Source organism: Cucurbita maxima, unplaced genomic scaffold (assembly GCF_002738345.1).
Source record: "Cucurbita maxima cultivar Rimu unplaced genomic scaffold, Cmax_1.0 Cma_Scf00010, whole genome shotgun sequence".
Classification (NCBI taxonomy): domain Eukaryota; kingdom Viridiplantae; phylum Streptophyta; class Magnoliopsida; order Cucurbitales; family Cucurbitaceae; genus Cucurbita; species Cucurbita maxima.
This window is the reverse complement of record NW_019272026.1, coordinates 3,797,606-3,810,534: the sequence shown is the minus strand read 5'-3', so window position 1 is coordinate 3,810,534 and position 12,929 is coordinate 3,797,606. Positions and strand designations below refer to the sequence as shown.

The 12,929-nt window shown below is 39.6% G+C and overlaps 2 protein-coding genes and 1 non-coding gene across 5 annotated transcripts; 2 read left to right on the top strand and 1 right to left on the bottom strand.

Moving 5' to 3' along the window:
• The first annotated feature begins 59 nt into the window (after positions 1–59).
• Positions 60–3,600, top strand: LOC111485249 (heme oxygenase 1, chloroplastic-like). Of its 3 annotated transcripts, none has more exons than XR_002718635.1 (5): positions 60–794; positions 1,473–1,696; positions 2,747–2,854; positions 2,984–3,235; positions 3,362–3,600. XR_002718635.1 is itself a non-coding variant. In XM_023132054.1 (4 exons), the coding sequence occupies exons 1-4, from the start codon at positions 359–361 to the stop codon at positions 3,083–3,085; spliced, it is 870 nt and encodes a 289-aa protein (XP_022987822.1). In that variant the 5' UTR covers positions 60–358; the 3' UTR covers positions 3,086–3,600. The 3 variants fall into 3 exon arrangements, 1 of the variants encoding a protein (XP_022987822.1); XR_002718634.1 differs by having other exon boundaries at positions 3,355–3,600; XM_023132054.1 differs by having other exon boundaries at positions 2,984–3,600.
• A 1,476-nt stretch (positions 3,601–5,076) lies between these two features.
• Positions 5,077–7,947, bottom strand: LOC111485151 (protein NRT1/ PTR FAMILY 6.2-like). Its single transcript, XM_023131897.1, has 6 exons — positions 7,827–7,947; positions 7,614–7,716; positions 6,909–7,126; positions 6,285–6,829; positions 5,854–6,197; positions 5,077–5,779 (listed from the first exon to the last, which is right to left on the bottom strand). Exons 1-6 carry the CDS (start codon positions 7,827–7,829, stop codon positions 5,253–5,255), a joined length of 1,740 nt encoding a protein of 579 aa, XP_022987665.1. The 5' UTR covers positions 7,830–7,947; the 3' UTR covers positions 5,077–5,252.
• A 1,690-nt stretch (positions 7,948–9,637) lies between these two features.
• Positions 9,638–9,741, top strand: LOC111485894. Its single transcript, XR_002718779.1, has one exon. It is a non-coding gene; the product is annotated as a U6 spliceosomal RNA (small nuclear RNA).
• Positions 9,742–12,929: the final 3,188 nt, after the last annotated feature.

Genomic DNA, 12,929 nt, shown 5'->3' with positions numbered 1-12,929 from the left:
ATCAATCACCTCAAGAATCTAGAACGTCCAAATAGAAAGATGTTAATATTTTTGTTTCTTTACATGGAAACATATTTTTAGGAAGGAAAAAAAGCGCGCTGCTTTGATGATCTCGCATTGGAATTATCCAGAGAGCGATGGTGGACACGGAACCCAGCGACTTAAGCTCCATTCCAATACCTTGCTTCTTCCTTCTTCTTCCTTCTTCCTTCTTCTGTCTCTTTCTGGTTAATGGGTACCATTTGTTTTCTTCAATTTCCCCTTATAAACAACATTCATAGCTTCTTCTTCAACATTATGTGAACCCCTGATTCAAATCTCTGTTTCTTATAACCCACTATACTCGTTTTCTTCGACTATGGCTTCCCTTAACTCAATTTCCCCTTCTCAGTCTCTCTTCAATAAAACCCTTTTCATGGTTCCCACTTCTTTTTCGAACCCGGATTTGGATTCCTGTTTCTTACCCAAAAGGGTTCTCTTCGCGAAGAATCCTGTGGGAATTTCAAGCGTTCGAACGAAGGTTGTGCCCCTTATTTCGGCCACCACGGCTGAGAAGCCGAAGAAGAGGTACCCTGGTGAATCAAAAGGGTTTGTTGAGGAGATGAGGTTTGTGGCGATGAAATTGCACACCAGGGATCAAGCTAAAGAGGGTGAGAAAGTGAGTAAAGAGCCCCAAGAGGGGCCTGTTGCTGAATGGGAGCCGACTGTTGAAGGGTATTTGAGGTTTCTTGTGGATAGCAAACTGGTTTATGATACACTTGATACAATAATTGCCAAGGCTGTATTTCCGTTCTGTAAGTTTGTTTTGCTCATTTCCTGGCTTCTTGAATATGGGTTTTTATGAATTTTTTACTGATGTCTTGGATTCAGTTTTATGAACTTGATTCACTCTGGGTGTGCATATGTTGTTCCAATCCTTCCTGCCACATGGCCGGGTGTCCATCCCCTTCTGGGCTTAGCCTCATCGCTGTTTGCGATATCCCACGACAATTGTAGAGGGAAACGAAACATCTCTTATAAGGGTGTGGAAACTTTTTCCTAATAGACGCGTTATACAACCGTGAGACTGACGACAATATGTAACGGGTCACAGCGGACACTATTTGCTACCAGTAAACTTGAACGGTTATAAATGATATCAAAGCCGGTCACCAGTGGTGTGCCAACGAGGACGCTGGCTCCCAAGGGGTGGATTTTGAGATCTCAATTGGTTAGAGAGGGGAATGTAGCATTCCTTATAAGTGTGTAGAAATCTCTCCCTAGCAGATGCGTTTTAAAACTTTAAGGGAAAAAAGGAAAAGCCCAAAGCGGACAATATCGGCTAGTGGTGGGATATATAACGTGTTTGAATATCTCATTATGAACTTTTCTAGTTTGGAGTTTGGGGGGGTTAACAGAGCATTTGACTTGGTTATATGAGCTTTTTCGTTGTTTTGTTTTTGAATTGGTGCACTATTTGTATGTGATAATAGATGCAGAGTTTAGTAACACAGGATTGGAAAGGTCTGAACCATTGGCAAAAGATTTGGAATGGTACAAAGAGCAAGGCTTTGTGATTCCTGAGCCTTCTTCTCCTGGAATTACCTATGCTCGTTATCTTGAAGAGATATCCGAGAAGGATCCTCAAGCATTTATTTGCCATTTCTATAATATGTACTTTGCCCACACTGCTGGTGGTCGGATGATTGGGCGAAAGGTAAACAAACATTATCTTGAGGAACTCTGTCTGAGCTTTGTCTTCATATGTATGCAAATTCACCGTATGTTCATTTTCATTCTTCCAGTTACATTTTTGGTTTTGACTCGAGTTGTCAAATAAGTGCCAATGTAAACAGTAAAAGTGTAACAGCCCAAGCCCACCATTAGTAGATATTGTCCTCTTGGGGCTTTCCTTTAATGTTTTAAAACGCATATGCTAGGAAGAGGTTTCCACACCCTTATAAGGAATGTTTCGTTCTCCTCTCCAACCGATGTGGGATCTCACAATCCACCCCTTGAGGGGCCAACGTACTCGCTGGCACACCGTCCGGTATCTGGCTCTAATACCATTTGTAACAGCCCAAACTCACCGCTAACAAATATTGTCCTCTTTGGGCTTTCCCTTCTGGACTTCCCCTCAAGGTTTTTAAAACACGTTTGTTAGGAAGAGGTTTTCACACTTTTATGAGAAATGCTTTGTTCCCCTCTCCAACTGATATGGAATCTCACAAAAAGGCTAGAGAATGAATTTTTAGTCATGGTGGCCACCTATTAGAATATTGGTTTCCTTGACAACTAAATATAGTACGATCATGTGTTGTTACGTGAAAATAGTTGAGGTGCATGTAACTTGATAGAATGCAATCACGAAAGTGTATGTGCGAAAGTGTGGGAAGGAAGATGCAGGTACCGAGACCATAGCGTGGGGCTTAGAGAATATTGTTAGTTAGAATTGGGCAGTAGGTAGCAGGGCATTCAGAATGATTGTTGGCTGAGGTCAATCAATTGAGTCAGATACTCACAAATACTAAAAAAAAAAGATGAGGGGGCGGGGCGGGGCGGAGGTCTTTGGTTTCGAGAATAAATTGCTCGTGTTACTTGATCTAAAGTTGCAACTTTCATTTAGAAGTGTCAAAATGTCACATTTGTTGAATTTCTCCTTGTCATGTAGCTAATCTACCTCGGTATAAGCTGTGTTATGTCGTCATGTGGTGCGAGTTCTTCCCTTCAATTGACTTAGTCCCACTTTTACATTCATCTACTGCAGGTAGCAGAAAAGATACTCAACAACAAAGAGTTGGAATTTTATAAATGGGAGGGTGACCTTTCCCAATTGCTGGAGAATGTAAGGGAGAAGCTGAACAAAGTTGCGGAAGTAAGCCACTGTGTTTCGTCCTACGGGGTCGATTTGCTTTTTTCTTTCGTGTCATCGATTGTTTTCCATTGAATTCCAAGAACATCTTTTTGTTATATTGTGTTGTACTGAACCATGGTTGTACACCAGAGCTGGAGTAGGGAGGAGAAGAATCATTGCCTGGAGGAAACTAAGAAATCTTTTAAGCACTCGGGAGAAATTCTCCGTTTGATATTGTCAAGACGACAATGACGACGACGACGACAACGACAAACGTGACGACAATGCTTTGCTTGGTTTTAGTAGTCATGTTAATTTTTCTTTTGTACAAGCTCTAATGGGTTATACCCACCATCTCTGTCAAAGATGAAACACTGGGGCTCTTTTTAACGTTCATTTAAGGTAAAAGTATCTGTTTGCTGAAAAGTTATGCCCTTAAAAGGGATATTAAAGTGTATTTACAGGAATGAAGTTATGTTCTGAAAGGGATATCTGTTTTCATTTATTTTGGTTTTGGTTAGGATTTAGTGTTTGTGTCTGCTGCTTCTGGGTCTGCTGGGAGTTTGGTTGGACGGTTCGCAAAGCTGCATGGCTGCTATGTTGTTGGCTCTGCTGCTTCTGATCTAAAGGTCTTCTGATAACTCTATTATGCGTCTGGCTCTGCTCTTATGTTCTTGTTATCGTATCGAATGCGTGCTACATTTTCTATTTACATGCTAATGAACTCTCCTTCTCAATTTGCTTATATCTATCTTATAGTTTGAATATCGACCCTTCTTAGCTTTGCTTTTAGAACCATTCGAAAATACCGTACTAATAGAAATATTGTCCTTATATGTATGAGCTTCTATTTACGAAGAAAGATTCTTTCTTTTAAGATTAAAAGATTGTGCCGGTTTGGTTTTATAGGGAGCATTACAATAAAAATGCTAATGGGATAGAATCTTGATATTAATAACAAACATAATTTGTGAGATCTCACGTTAGCAGAGAGAAGTAAATATTTGTTCTTATAAAGATATGAAAACCTTTATCTAGCATATGCTCTTAATATCACCGACCTAACCATGTACACCCTTACTCCAAATATGAGCTACAAGGATGTCATACATGGGCGGAGAAGTTAAGGAAGGCGTAATTGAAGTTAAGATTAGAGGGATGACACTGCTAATTCTGCTCGTCCTTATCAGTATGTCCTTATGCATATTCTTGTTGATTGAGGTGATTTTATTCCATTTTGTACACAACGAATTTGTTCTTTTTGGTTAAGAGGATAACGCTGGCCCCTCCCCCATCGTTGTTGCTCTTCTCCTCCCCACTTGCCCTTGCCGACCATTCATTATTCTCCAAAATCTTCCCATTATGATTCGGTCCAATCTCTGGATTCGTCTGGTTTTTGTATGGGGATAACATAATTCTACATTCCAACTATTGTTTGCCAGACGACATGCCAAGCCAAGCCAACGTGACATATACTCGAGCTCAGGACGAGCTTATTCTTTAGAATTAGTGTGGTCATACCATGCGGACCCTATTAGGAACCAGGAGCTTTTGCAATTATATGATATTGTCCACTTTGAGTATAACCTCTCATGGCTTTACTTTTGGTTTACTTTCTCCAAGACGCCTCATACCAATGGAGATGTATTCCTTACTTATAAACTCATGATCAACCCCTTAATTAACCGAGGTGGGATTCCTCTCTCAACAATCCTCAACAATCCTCCCTTCGAACAAAGTACACCATAGAGCTTCTCCTGAAGCCTATGAAGTCCTCGAACATCCTCCCCTTAATCGAGGCTCAACTTCTTCTCTAAAGCCCTTGAACAAAGGGTGAGTACACCCTTTGCACCATTTGTTCGACACTTTAGTCACTTTTAATTACACCTTCGAGCCTCACAAACTTCTTTGTTCAATATTTGAGAATTCTATTGACATGACTATGTTAAGGGCATGACTCTGATATCATGTTAGGAACTAGGGACCTCCACAATGATACGATATTTTCCACTTTGAGCATAAGCTCTCGTGACTTTACTTTTGGTTTCCCAAAAGGTCTCATACCGATGGAGATGTATTCATTACTTATAAACTCATGATCAACCCCTTAATTAGCCGATGTGAGACTTCTCTCTCAACAATCCTCAACAAACCCATGATCTAGAATTGGATAATCCCATAACCCGAAGAACAAGTTCGGTCTGAATCTAATGGAATCGTTAAAGAATTGTGGCAGAGATGACTGAAATTTTGGTGCATGGACATTGGATTCATCGTTTGAAACTGGCAGTACTTTATACATAAACCATCATACATTCTCAATCCAAACTACTTTAGATGATAATTTAAAGTGCATCAGAGAATTGGAAGGAAAAGTCAAAACATTACATATCACTTGGGAGTGTGTGAATAGTTCCCTCTAGCATTTCTCTTCAGCCATGTTGCTATTGACTATGCCACTCTTCTGCTGGTCCTTGCGCTTTTGTGGCACGTACCATATAACACAAACCAGAAAAGCAACAAAGTTTATGAGGCTTAATATGGTCAATAGCCCATAGAAACAGTCAAGTCTGCCGTAGTTTATATTGTCTGCAAGCCAGCCTTCTCCATCGGTTCCTGTCACTCTCTTCACTACAGAAACCAAGAAGCTGCTGATGAAAAACCCAAGTGATAAAGTGGTGAGGAAGAGGCCAGTACTCATGGTTTTCATCCCTTTGGGGGCCTTGGTTATGAAGAAATCAAGCTGCCCTGTGTATATGAAGGCTTCCCCTGCACCCACCAAGAAGAACTGTGGGATTAATAGGAACACACTTATAGGCAGAGTAGCTGTGTCGCCGCCCACTGCTTTTGCCACTGCTAGCCTCTTCCTCTCGGCTATTGCTGCTGCTGCCATTCCAAGTATTGACAGGACAAGGCCTATGGCCATTCTCTGAATGTTTGTGAAACCTGTGGCATAAGAACATAATTAGTCAGGATTCTTTGAAGGTGTATGTACTTGATTTTAATGGATCTTGATTTACCTTGTTTGCCTTTCCATTTCTTCCAAAGAGGCATGATTATACGGTCATAAACACCAAGAGTTATCAGTATGGCTGCTACAAAGAAGACAGTGAGAGAGCCTGCTGGGATTTGGAATGATCCAATGGACCTTTCCATGGTGGAAGCTTGTTGAACTGAGAAAGTGATCATCTGGGCATATGTAGTCCAGAAGATTATGGTTGTGGCCCATATTGGCAGCAATCTTGCCATCATTTTCACCTCCTCCACTTTCGTCACTGAGCTTAGCTTCCATGGATTTAGAGCTGAAGCAGCTCCATGCGCCTCAAAATCTCCTTGTTCAACAATTGCAGCCTTGTCCAAGAACCTATGCCAAAAGGAATCACATTAATCAACTAAACTAAACTTCAGGAAAGGATTATTGAACAGTGAACTCCAAGAACAATGAACATACTGGAATTGTTTTGTGTGCTCGATTCTTGAACCTTGCTCAGAAGAATCCTCATAAAGCATACCAACATTCTGAGGAAGCTCCAGTTTTCTCTTCTTGATTGCTGCAGCAATCACTTGAAGTATATGAACAACAGGGCTCCCCTTGCTCTTCTTGTATCTGTACCGCTTAGTCCCCGAAAGAAACAACGAAATTGCGACAAGCATCGAGACAGAACAGATCCCATAAGCCCAACTCCGACCAACTTCATCTTGAATATAAACCAGCACAGTAACAGCCATCAAAGTCCCAGTGCTGATGAACAGGAAGAACCTGTTAAAGAAGAACGCCATCTTAGCCTTTTCCTTCTCATCTGTCTCATCAAACTGGTCTGTTCCAAAACCAGAAATGCTTGATTTTAAGCCACCAGTCCCCAAAGCAATCAGATACAAAGCTAGGTACAGAATTCCCATTTGAAACCCATTTGCTTCCTTGCAGTCTTTGATGCCATCACACGGCGGCGGACGAAGCTGTGGCAGTTTTGTTGAAACTGCAAGTGCAGCAGTCCCCTAAAGCACCAAATATTTAACCATCTTAATCAAAAACCGCCATGTGTTTAGCTCTTAAAATGATTGATTCAAAACGTACCAGAGTTTGAATGGAAGCAGAGATGAGAATGGTATAATATCGTCCAAGGAAAGAATCAGCTAGAAAGCCTCCAAGCAAACACAGCAGAAAACATGTTCCCATGAAATCTGTAACGATATTGGCTGAAGCTGCACTGGGTAGATGCATTACCCCGCCCAAATACGTCACAAGATTCACTGCTATTCCCATTGTTGATAGCCTCTCGCATATTTCAATACCTGAAAATCATTACTCATCAAGCTCTTGCTTACAATTATGAACAGTATGGAAAAAAGAAAAAAATTATTACGAATCGTAAAGGAATCTGCTACCATTTCCATATTTTCTCAGGAAAATTTGCAGATCACTGTTATTTTCTCGGGGAAAAACACAGACAGAAAGAAGAACAAGAAGAAGCCCAAGCCAATGCCCCTCGTGCCAATTATTCCATAACTCGACGTTGAATAAAAGCATAAAGTGATTTGAAATGATACTTGCCTCATAAGTATTACTTTTAAATTTGCATGCATAATTATATTCAAAAGTTAATCATAGTTTTGTTTATATTTAAAGAAGATTCAAAGCAGAAAAGGCTCAACTTTTTGTTGATTCTGTTTTGAATGAAATTAAGAAAGAAAAAAGATACAAGAAAGAAGCTTTATGGAACACAAAACATTTTAAAATGGATTACATTTTTAAAGATTAAAGAGCTGAATATTCATATACCTAAGATAAGAGCAGCAGGAACCCATCCACCAGTCTTAGATTTTTCTGCAGGAAAGCCTTTGTAATCCACTGCATCAGCCACTGTCCAGCTTAGCTTACCATCCTAACAACAAAAAAAGATAGAAACTTTAAGCAAACCCATTAAAAAGGAGACGAAAATGGAGGTGAAGAAGAAGAGAGGCTCCATTGGAGCTCTCTTTTCAAAGAACACACCATTTTTGAAGCTTGGAAAGAAGGAGGAGGAGGAAGAGGAGGGTTTCTTTGAAATGCTTAGTGTTATTTGAGCTCACAGTCTGCTAAGAGCTTAGAAGTTGGTGCTTTTTATAGGCAAATATTTGTGAATGAAGAGGGGAATCCCATTGCAAGTTGACGAGGCACAAAGGCACTGTTTTTGTTGTTGATAAAAGGAAAGCTAAGGATTAGGTTGATCGCATTTGAGTGGAAGGTTCTGGCACTGATTGAAACTTTTGTTCTTGTAATCTTCTTCTTTTTCTTTCCTTTTTTTTTCCCTCTCCATGTTATTATTTTGGTTAATCTGTAAGTTGTTGTTGTTGATTCAGTCTTTTCATTCTCTAAATAAGTCTTTAAAGCTTTTCAATTCATACATCTGTCTGGTTTATGTGTATTTCTAAAAGTTTCCAAGAACTTAGTTTCAATTTTCCATCTCAAATGGATTATTCCATGTGTCTACTTATTAAACCGTTAGCTAACAGCTAGTAGATATTGTCTGCTTAGGACTATTACGTATCGTCGTCAGCTTTACCATTTTAAAACGTGTCTACTATAGAGAGAGGCTAGCCCTACTCAAACTAGTGTCACGTACTGTCCAGTGACTAACTCTAATACCATTCGGGAGGTGGATTGTAAGATTCTATATTGGTTGGAGAGTAGAAGGAAATCTATTTCAGAAGGGTGTAGAAGCCTCTCTCTAGTTGTGAGATCCCACATCGGTTGGGGAGGAGAACGAAACATTCTTTATAAGGGTGTGGAAACCTCTCCCTAACAGACACGTTTGAAGGGGGAAGCCCAAAGAGGACAATATCTGCTAGCAATGAGCTTGAGCTGTTACATTATGACAACCTCGTTCAATAATGTTGTTTGATAGTGGTACTTACAAAGCATTATCTAACAAGCTTGTATGAAGCAGTTTCATAGACAGTCTTAAAAGCTTAAGAATGCACTAATCTCATAACTTCACCTAATTACGAGTGGACGAAGAATGCTGGGAAAAGATTGGAATCTGGAAGAACAAAGACCAATTTGAGCCTTCCAAATAGCAATTATAACCTTATATCTTCTCCCCTTTGGTTTTGTGGAGAGTACAAGAGAGAGAGAGAGAGAGAGAGAGTGTTAGTGTTAGCAGAAAGGCTCTTATTCTTATCAGTATCATTGCTTCTGGTTGTGAAGTTTTTGCAAGTGGTTTTGGTACCCCACAAAGGTCCAAAAAGCAAAGCCTTTGTTGATCCCACCACTTAAACTTCCTCATCCTCTCCATTTTCTCCGCATCGACCCCAAGCCAAGCCCCATAGGGAGCCTTCCATTGGTTACTTTCTTTTTGTCTTTCTTCCACACCATAAGTGCTGCCTTTCAAATTGCTTTCTACTCTGCTGTATTATTGGTCTCTCCTGAAGCGTTGTTTTTGTGGAGACATGTGGCGCACAGATATGTCGGTTCAATAATTTGGGGTTTGCCCAATCTACTTTTGCTTTTAACTCGTTTTAGGAGTTGCCCATCTCAATAAACTCACCTGGCTCCTCAAATTTAGATTAAAAATAGACTCTTTCATCTTTAACCATTATCAAATGATCAACTTTTTTTAGGATACGAATGAAATAAGTTTGTGGATGTGGATGAAACGGAGTGTATATGTCTTGATCGGATTCTTAGTCAGAATTGAAATCTTTTTAGGTTTGGATAATCAACCCAGCAACAGGATTATTATGTTGCCCAACAGATCAATATATCAGAAGGATATATTAAATATGATTCTCCCCTGTAGTAGTTATAGTTATGTAACACCCCAAGTTCACTACGGGGATATCTGATAAAATTGGAACGATACAGAGAAGATTAACATGGCCCCTGTGCAAGGATGACATGCACAAATCAAGAAATGGTATTAGAGCTAGACGCCAAGCGGTGTGCCAACAAGGATGTTGAACCTTCAAGGAGGTAGATTGTAAGATTTTACATTGGTTGGAGAGAAGAACAAAACATTCCCTATAAGGGTATGGAAACCTCTCTCTAGTAGACGCGTTTTAAAATTATGAGGATGATGACGATACGTAATAAGCCAAGGGCTTAGACTGTTACAGAAAGAGACTACGTCCATTAGTGTAATAATCCATGTTTGGGATTCGGATTAGGATTCAACACTAGATAGCCTCGATATTCTCTTGCGACATGGCCATTCCACAAATCAACACAAATCCTAATATGATTTGGAGATCACCAAACATGTGTCCTAGGGTCGAAAACAACTACTTTAAAACCGCTCAAAAAAGTCAAACATATATATAAAGAAGTCGTGGTTTCATGAGCTATGGATGTCTTCCACCAAAAAAGAGACTCATATGTTTCAACTTTAGGCTCACTGACAGTAACATTGAGATGTCAAAGTAGTATTTCTAATAGTGTATCTCGATTCTAACATGTCAACGTAATTATTCTAATCTAGGCATTTACTTCGTGTCTAGCTGGCTTCCTAGCTAATAGATGACAATCATTAAAGGCCACGAAAGATTCTTTCTCAGTTACAAGACCATTAAGAGATTCCTTGTCAACAAAGACCATTGGCACCCTTTTTGCCATTGACTTCAAATGAAACATCTTCAATTGAGTTGAGAACGACGACAGTAGACCCAACACGACAACTGACATAAGCTTGATACTCAATATCAATACGTGAACAAACTACTACTTCCTCATATCATTAAGCCAGTTAACGATTCAATCCAACTCGTCTACTGTGAGTCCCTCGTGGACCATAGAGAAGCAAATCCAAATCTTAATGTTAACTAAGGAACCACACTCGGACGAAATAGAAAACTAAAAGTCTAACCTTTAGTGACGAAAAGTGCAATTTATCTGAATTCTTTCGATGTATACATATCATATCATTTGCATTCGAGTAGGCTCTCTTTATATCATTTTCTTCCCCCTTAACTAGCTACCTAGCTCTTCATAATACTCACCCCACTATAACATTTTTGCATATACGTCCAAATCTATAGACTTTCCCTCACAAAATATCTTCCCTACCCATTTAACCCACCCAACTTCCCTAAGGTAGGAACCATCTTTGATCAACTTCTTCTAACTTCGATCTCATGGGCTGCGACCCTAGCCTACTGCCACATCACCGACAGACAGCAACTGAACAACTTCCAAATCCAAGACATGTTCTCCGAACAAAGTAATATCCAAATTTACCAACAAATTAACAAACCCCATCATTTGTTTGAACCGAGAGGTTACCATGGTAACGGTCTAAGTCCACCTCTATTAGATATTGTATTCTTACCGTTCAAGCTTATATTTAACAGATATTGTTCTCTTTAGGCTTTCTCTCAAAATTTTTAAAATGCGTCTGCTAGAGAGAGGTTTCCACACCTTTAGATGTAAGATCTCAAAATCCACCCCTTTGGAGCCCAGCGTCCTCGCTAGCACTCATTCCCTTCTCCAATCCATGTGGGAGCCAGTGTCCTTGCTAGCACATTGCCTTGTGTCCACCCCCTTCAGGGCTCAGCCTCCTTGCTAGCACATCATCCAGTGTTTGGCTCTGATACCATTTGTAACGGCCTAAACCCACCTCTAACAGATATTTGTCCTCTTTGGGCCTTCCTTTTCGAGATTTTCTCAAAGTTTTTAAAATGCGTTGTTAGAGAGAGGTTTCTCCTTCTCTTCCGAACATCCGAACGAATGTAAGATATTATATGCTAAGTTGACCCAAGTGGGGGAATGAAGAAACAAGAAGTAAGAAGAGCAATGATACATGTTCCAAGCGTTGACATAGGAGAGCGTTGACATTCCCCAATCCAAAACAAATAATGTAAACTCTAATAATTGAAAGGAAACATAGAAGTAAAATCCAAGTGGGTTGTAAAAAGCCACGTGATGTTGTGGGGTGCCTCACGTGCCTTAGTGGAATATCCATCCAAAAGTATGCATTGCACCTGAAAGGTAGGCTTCATGAAGATACCCACAGACCAAACAATATGGAACTATCAGACGCCCACCGCCCATTGAATAAATAACCAAAAGAAATTCTCCACTAAGCACCACAGAATCAAAACTGGAATGCTTTTTAATTCATATGATATGAGATGATATGAGATGATATGAGTAATCCGTAGGGGGCCCTCTCTTCCCCCATTTTGCTGCCTTTTTGTTGAATCAATGAATTAAAATATGATACCAATCTGAACTGCTATTGTTTGTGTGGAGGCCCTTTCCCTTTCCCAACCCTTGTGGCCTATCTTTATGATCTTCATCTCTCCCACGTGTCTGGTCTTCAAATTCCCCAGCTGTAAACCCTCTAACAAACACATTTTCTTCTTCAAACTTTTCTATAATACAACTCTTTAATCATTTGCTTTATATATATATATATATATATGTTGTCGAATTTGTGTTTGTCGACATGAATCGTGTGTGTGTCTAGAAACTTTGGTTTGTAACATACGTGTTTGGTTTGTGCGAGTATTAATTATTGTTATCAATAAAAAATGTATGTCTTAATCAGTTGAGATATGTTTAAATTGGTTTTACATGTTTTTAAACATAAAATTTGTGTATAGGTGTTTGAGTTTGTGTTAACATGAATATAGTATTTTTATACTTTGACATGATTGATAGGGAAACTTTTTAAAAGTATTTTTATAACTAATTTGCAAAATTTACCCACATAAGCCCACCGCTAGCAGATATTGTCTTCTTTGAGCTTTCCCTTTTAAGCTTTCTCTCAAGACTTTAAAACATGTCTGCGAGGAGAAGGTTTCAATACCCTTACAAATGATGTTTTGTTCTCCTCCCCAACCAATGTGGGATATCACAAAAGAAGTCGTTGAGGCTTAAAACATGTGGAGCAGCATCCCAACGGCGGTTCTTTAGCGTTGATAAGCTAAAATCTGAAATATTCTTATCAAAATAGTTTGTAGCATCACGACGTGGTTGTGTGATTTTATAAATAAATTAGGGTTTGTGGCCACTACAAAGGGTGTTTTTACCGTCGTAGATTAACAAGCATTTAGTTTATTTACTACTCAGAAAGTCTTTTTTATCAAACGACTCGTAGGAAGTGAGAAGAGCCCTTAC

What these genes read in the sequence shown, in the direction of transcription:
- LOC111485249 (XM_023132054.1), top strand. Translation starts at nt 359, where the DNA reads ATGGCTTCCCTTAACTCAATTTCCCCTTCTCAGTCTCTCTTCAATAAA. An exon ending in GTCGGATGATTGGGCGAAAG is followed by an intron (nt 1,697 to 2,746) that starts GTAAACAAACAT and finishes CATCTACTGCAG; the next exon opens with GTAGCAGAAAAGATACTCAA. An exon ending in AGCTGAACAAAGTTGCGGAA is followed by an intron (nt 2,855 to 2,983) that starts GTAAGCCACTGT and finishes GTTGTACACCAG; the next exon opens with AGCTGGAGTAGGGAGGAGAA.
- LOC111485151 (XM_023131897.1), bottom strand. An exon ending in CTGCTTCCATTCAAACTCTG is followed by an intron (nt 6,830 to 6,908) that starts GTACGTTTTGAA and finishes TTGGTGCTTTAG; the next exon opens with GGGACTGCTGCACTTGCAGT. An exon ending in GAGCACACAAAACAATTCCA is followed by an intron (nt 6,198 to 6,284) that starts GTATGTTCATTG and finishes CTTTTGGCATAG; the next exon opens with GTTCTTGGACAAGGCTGCAA.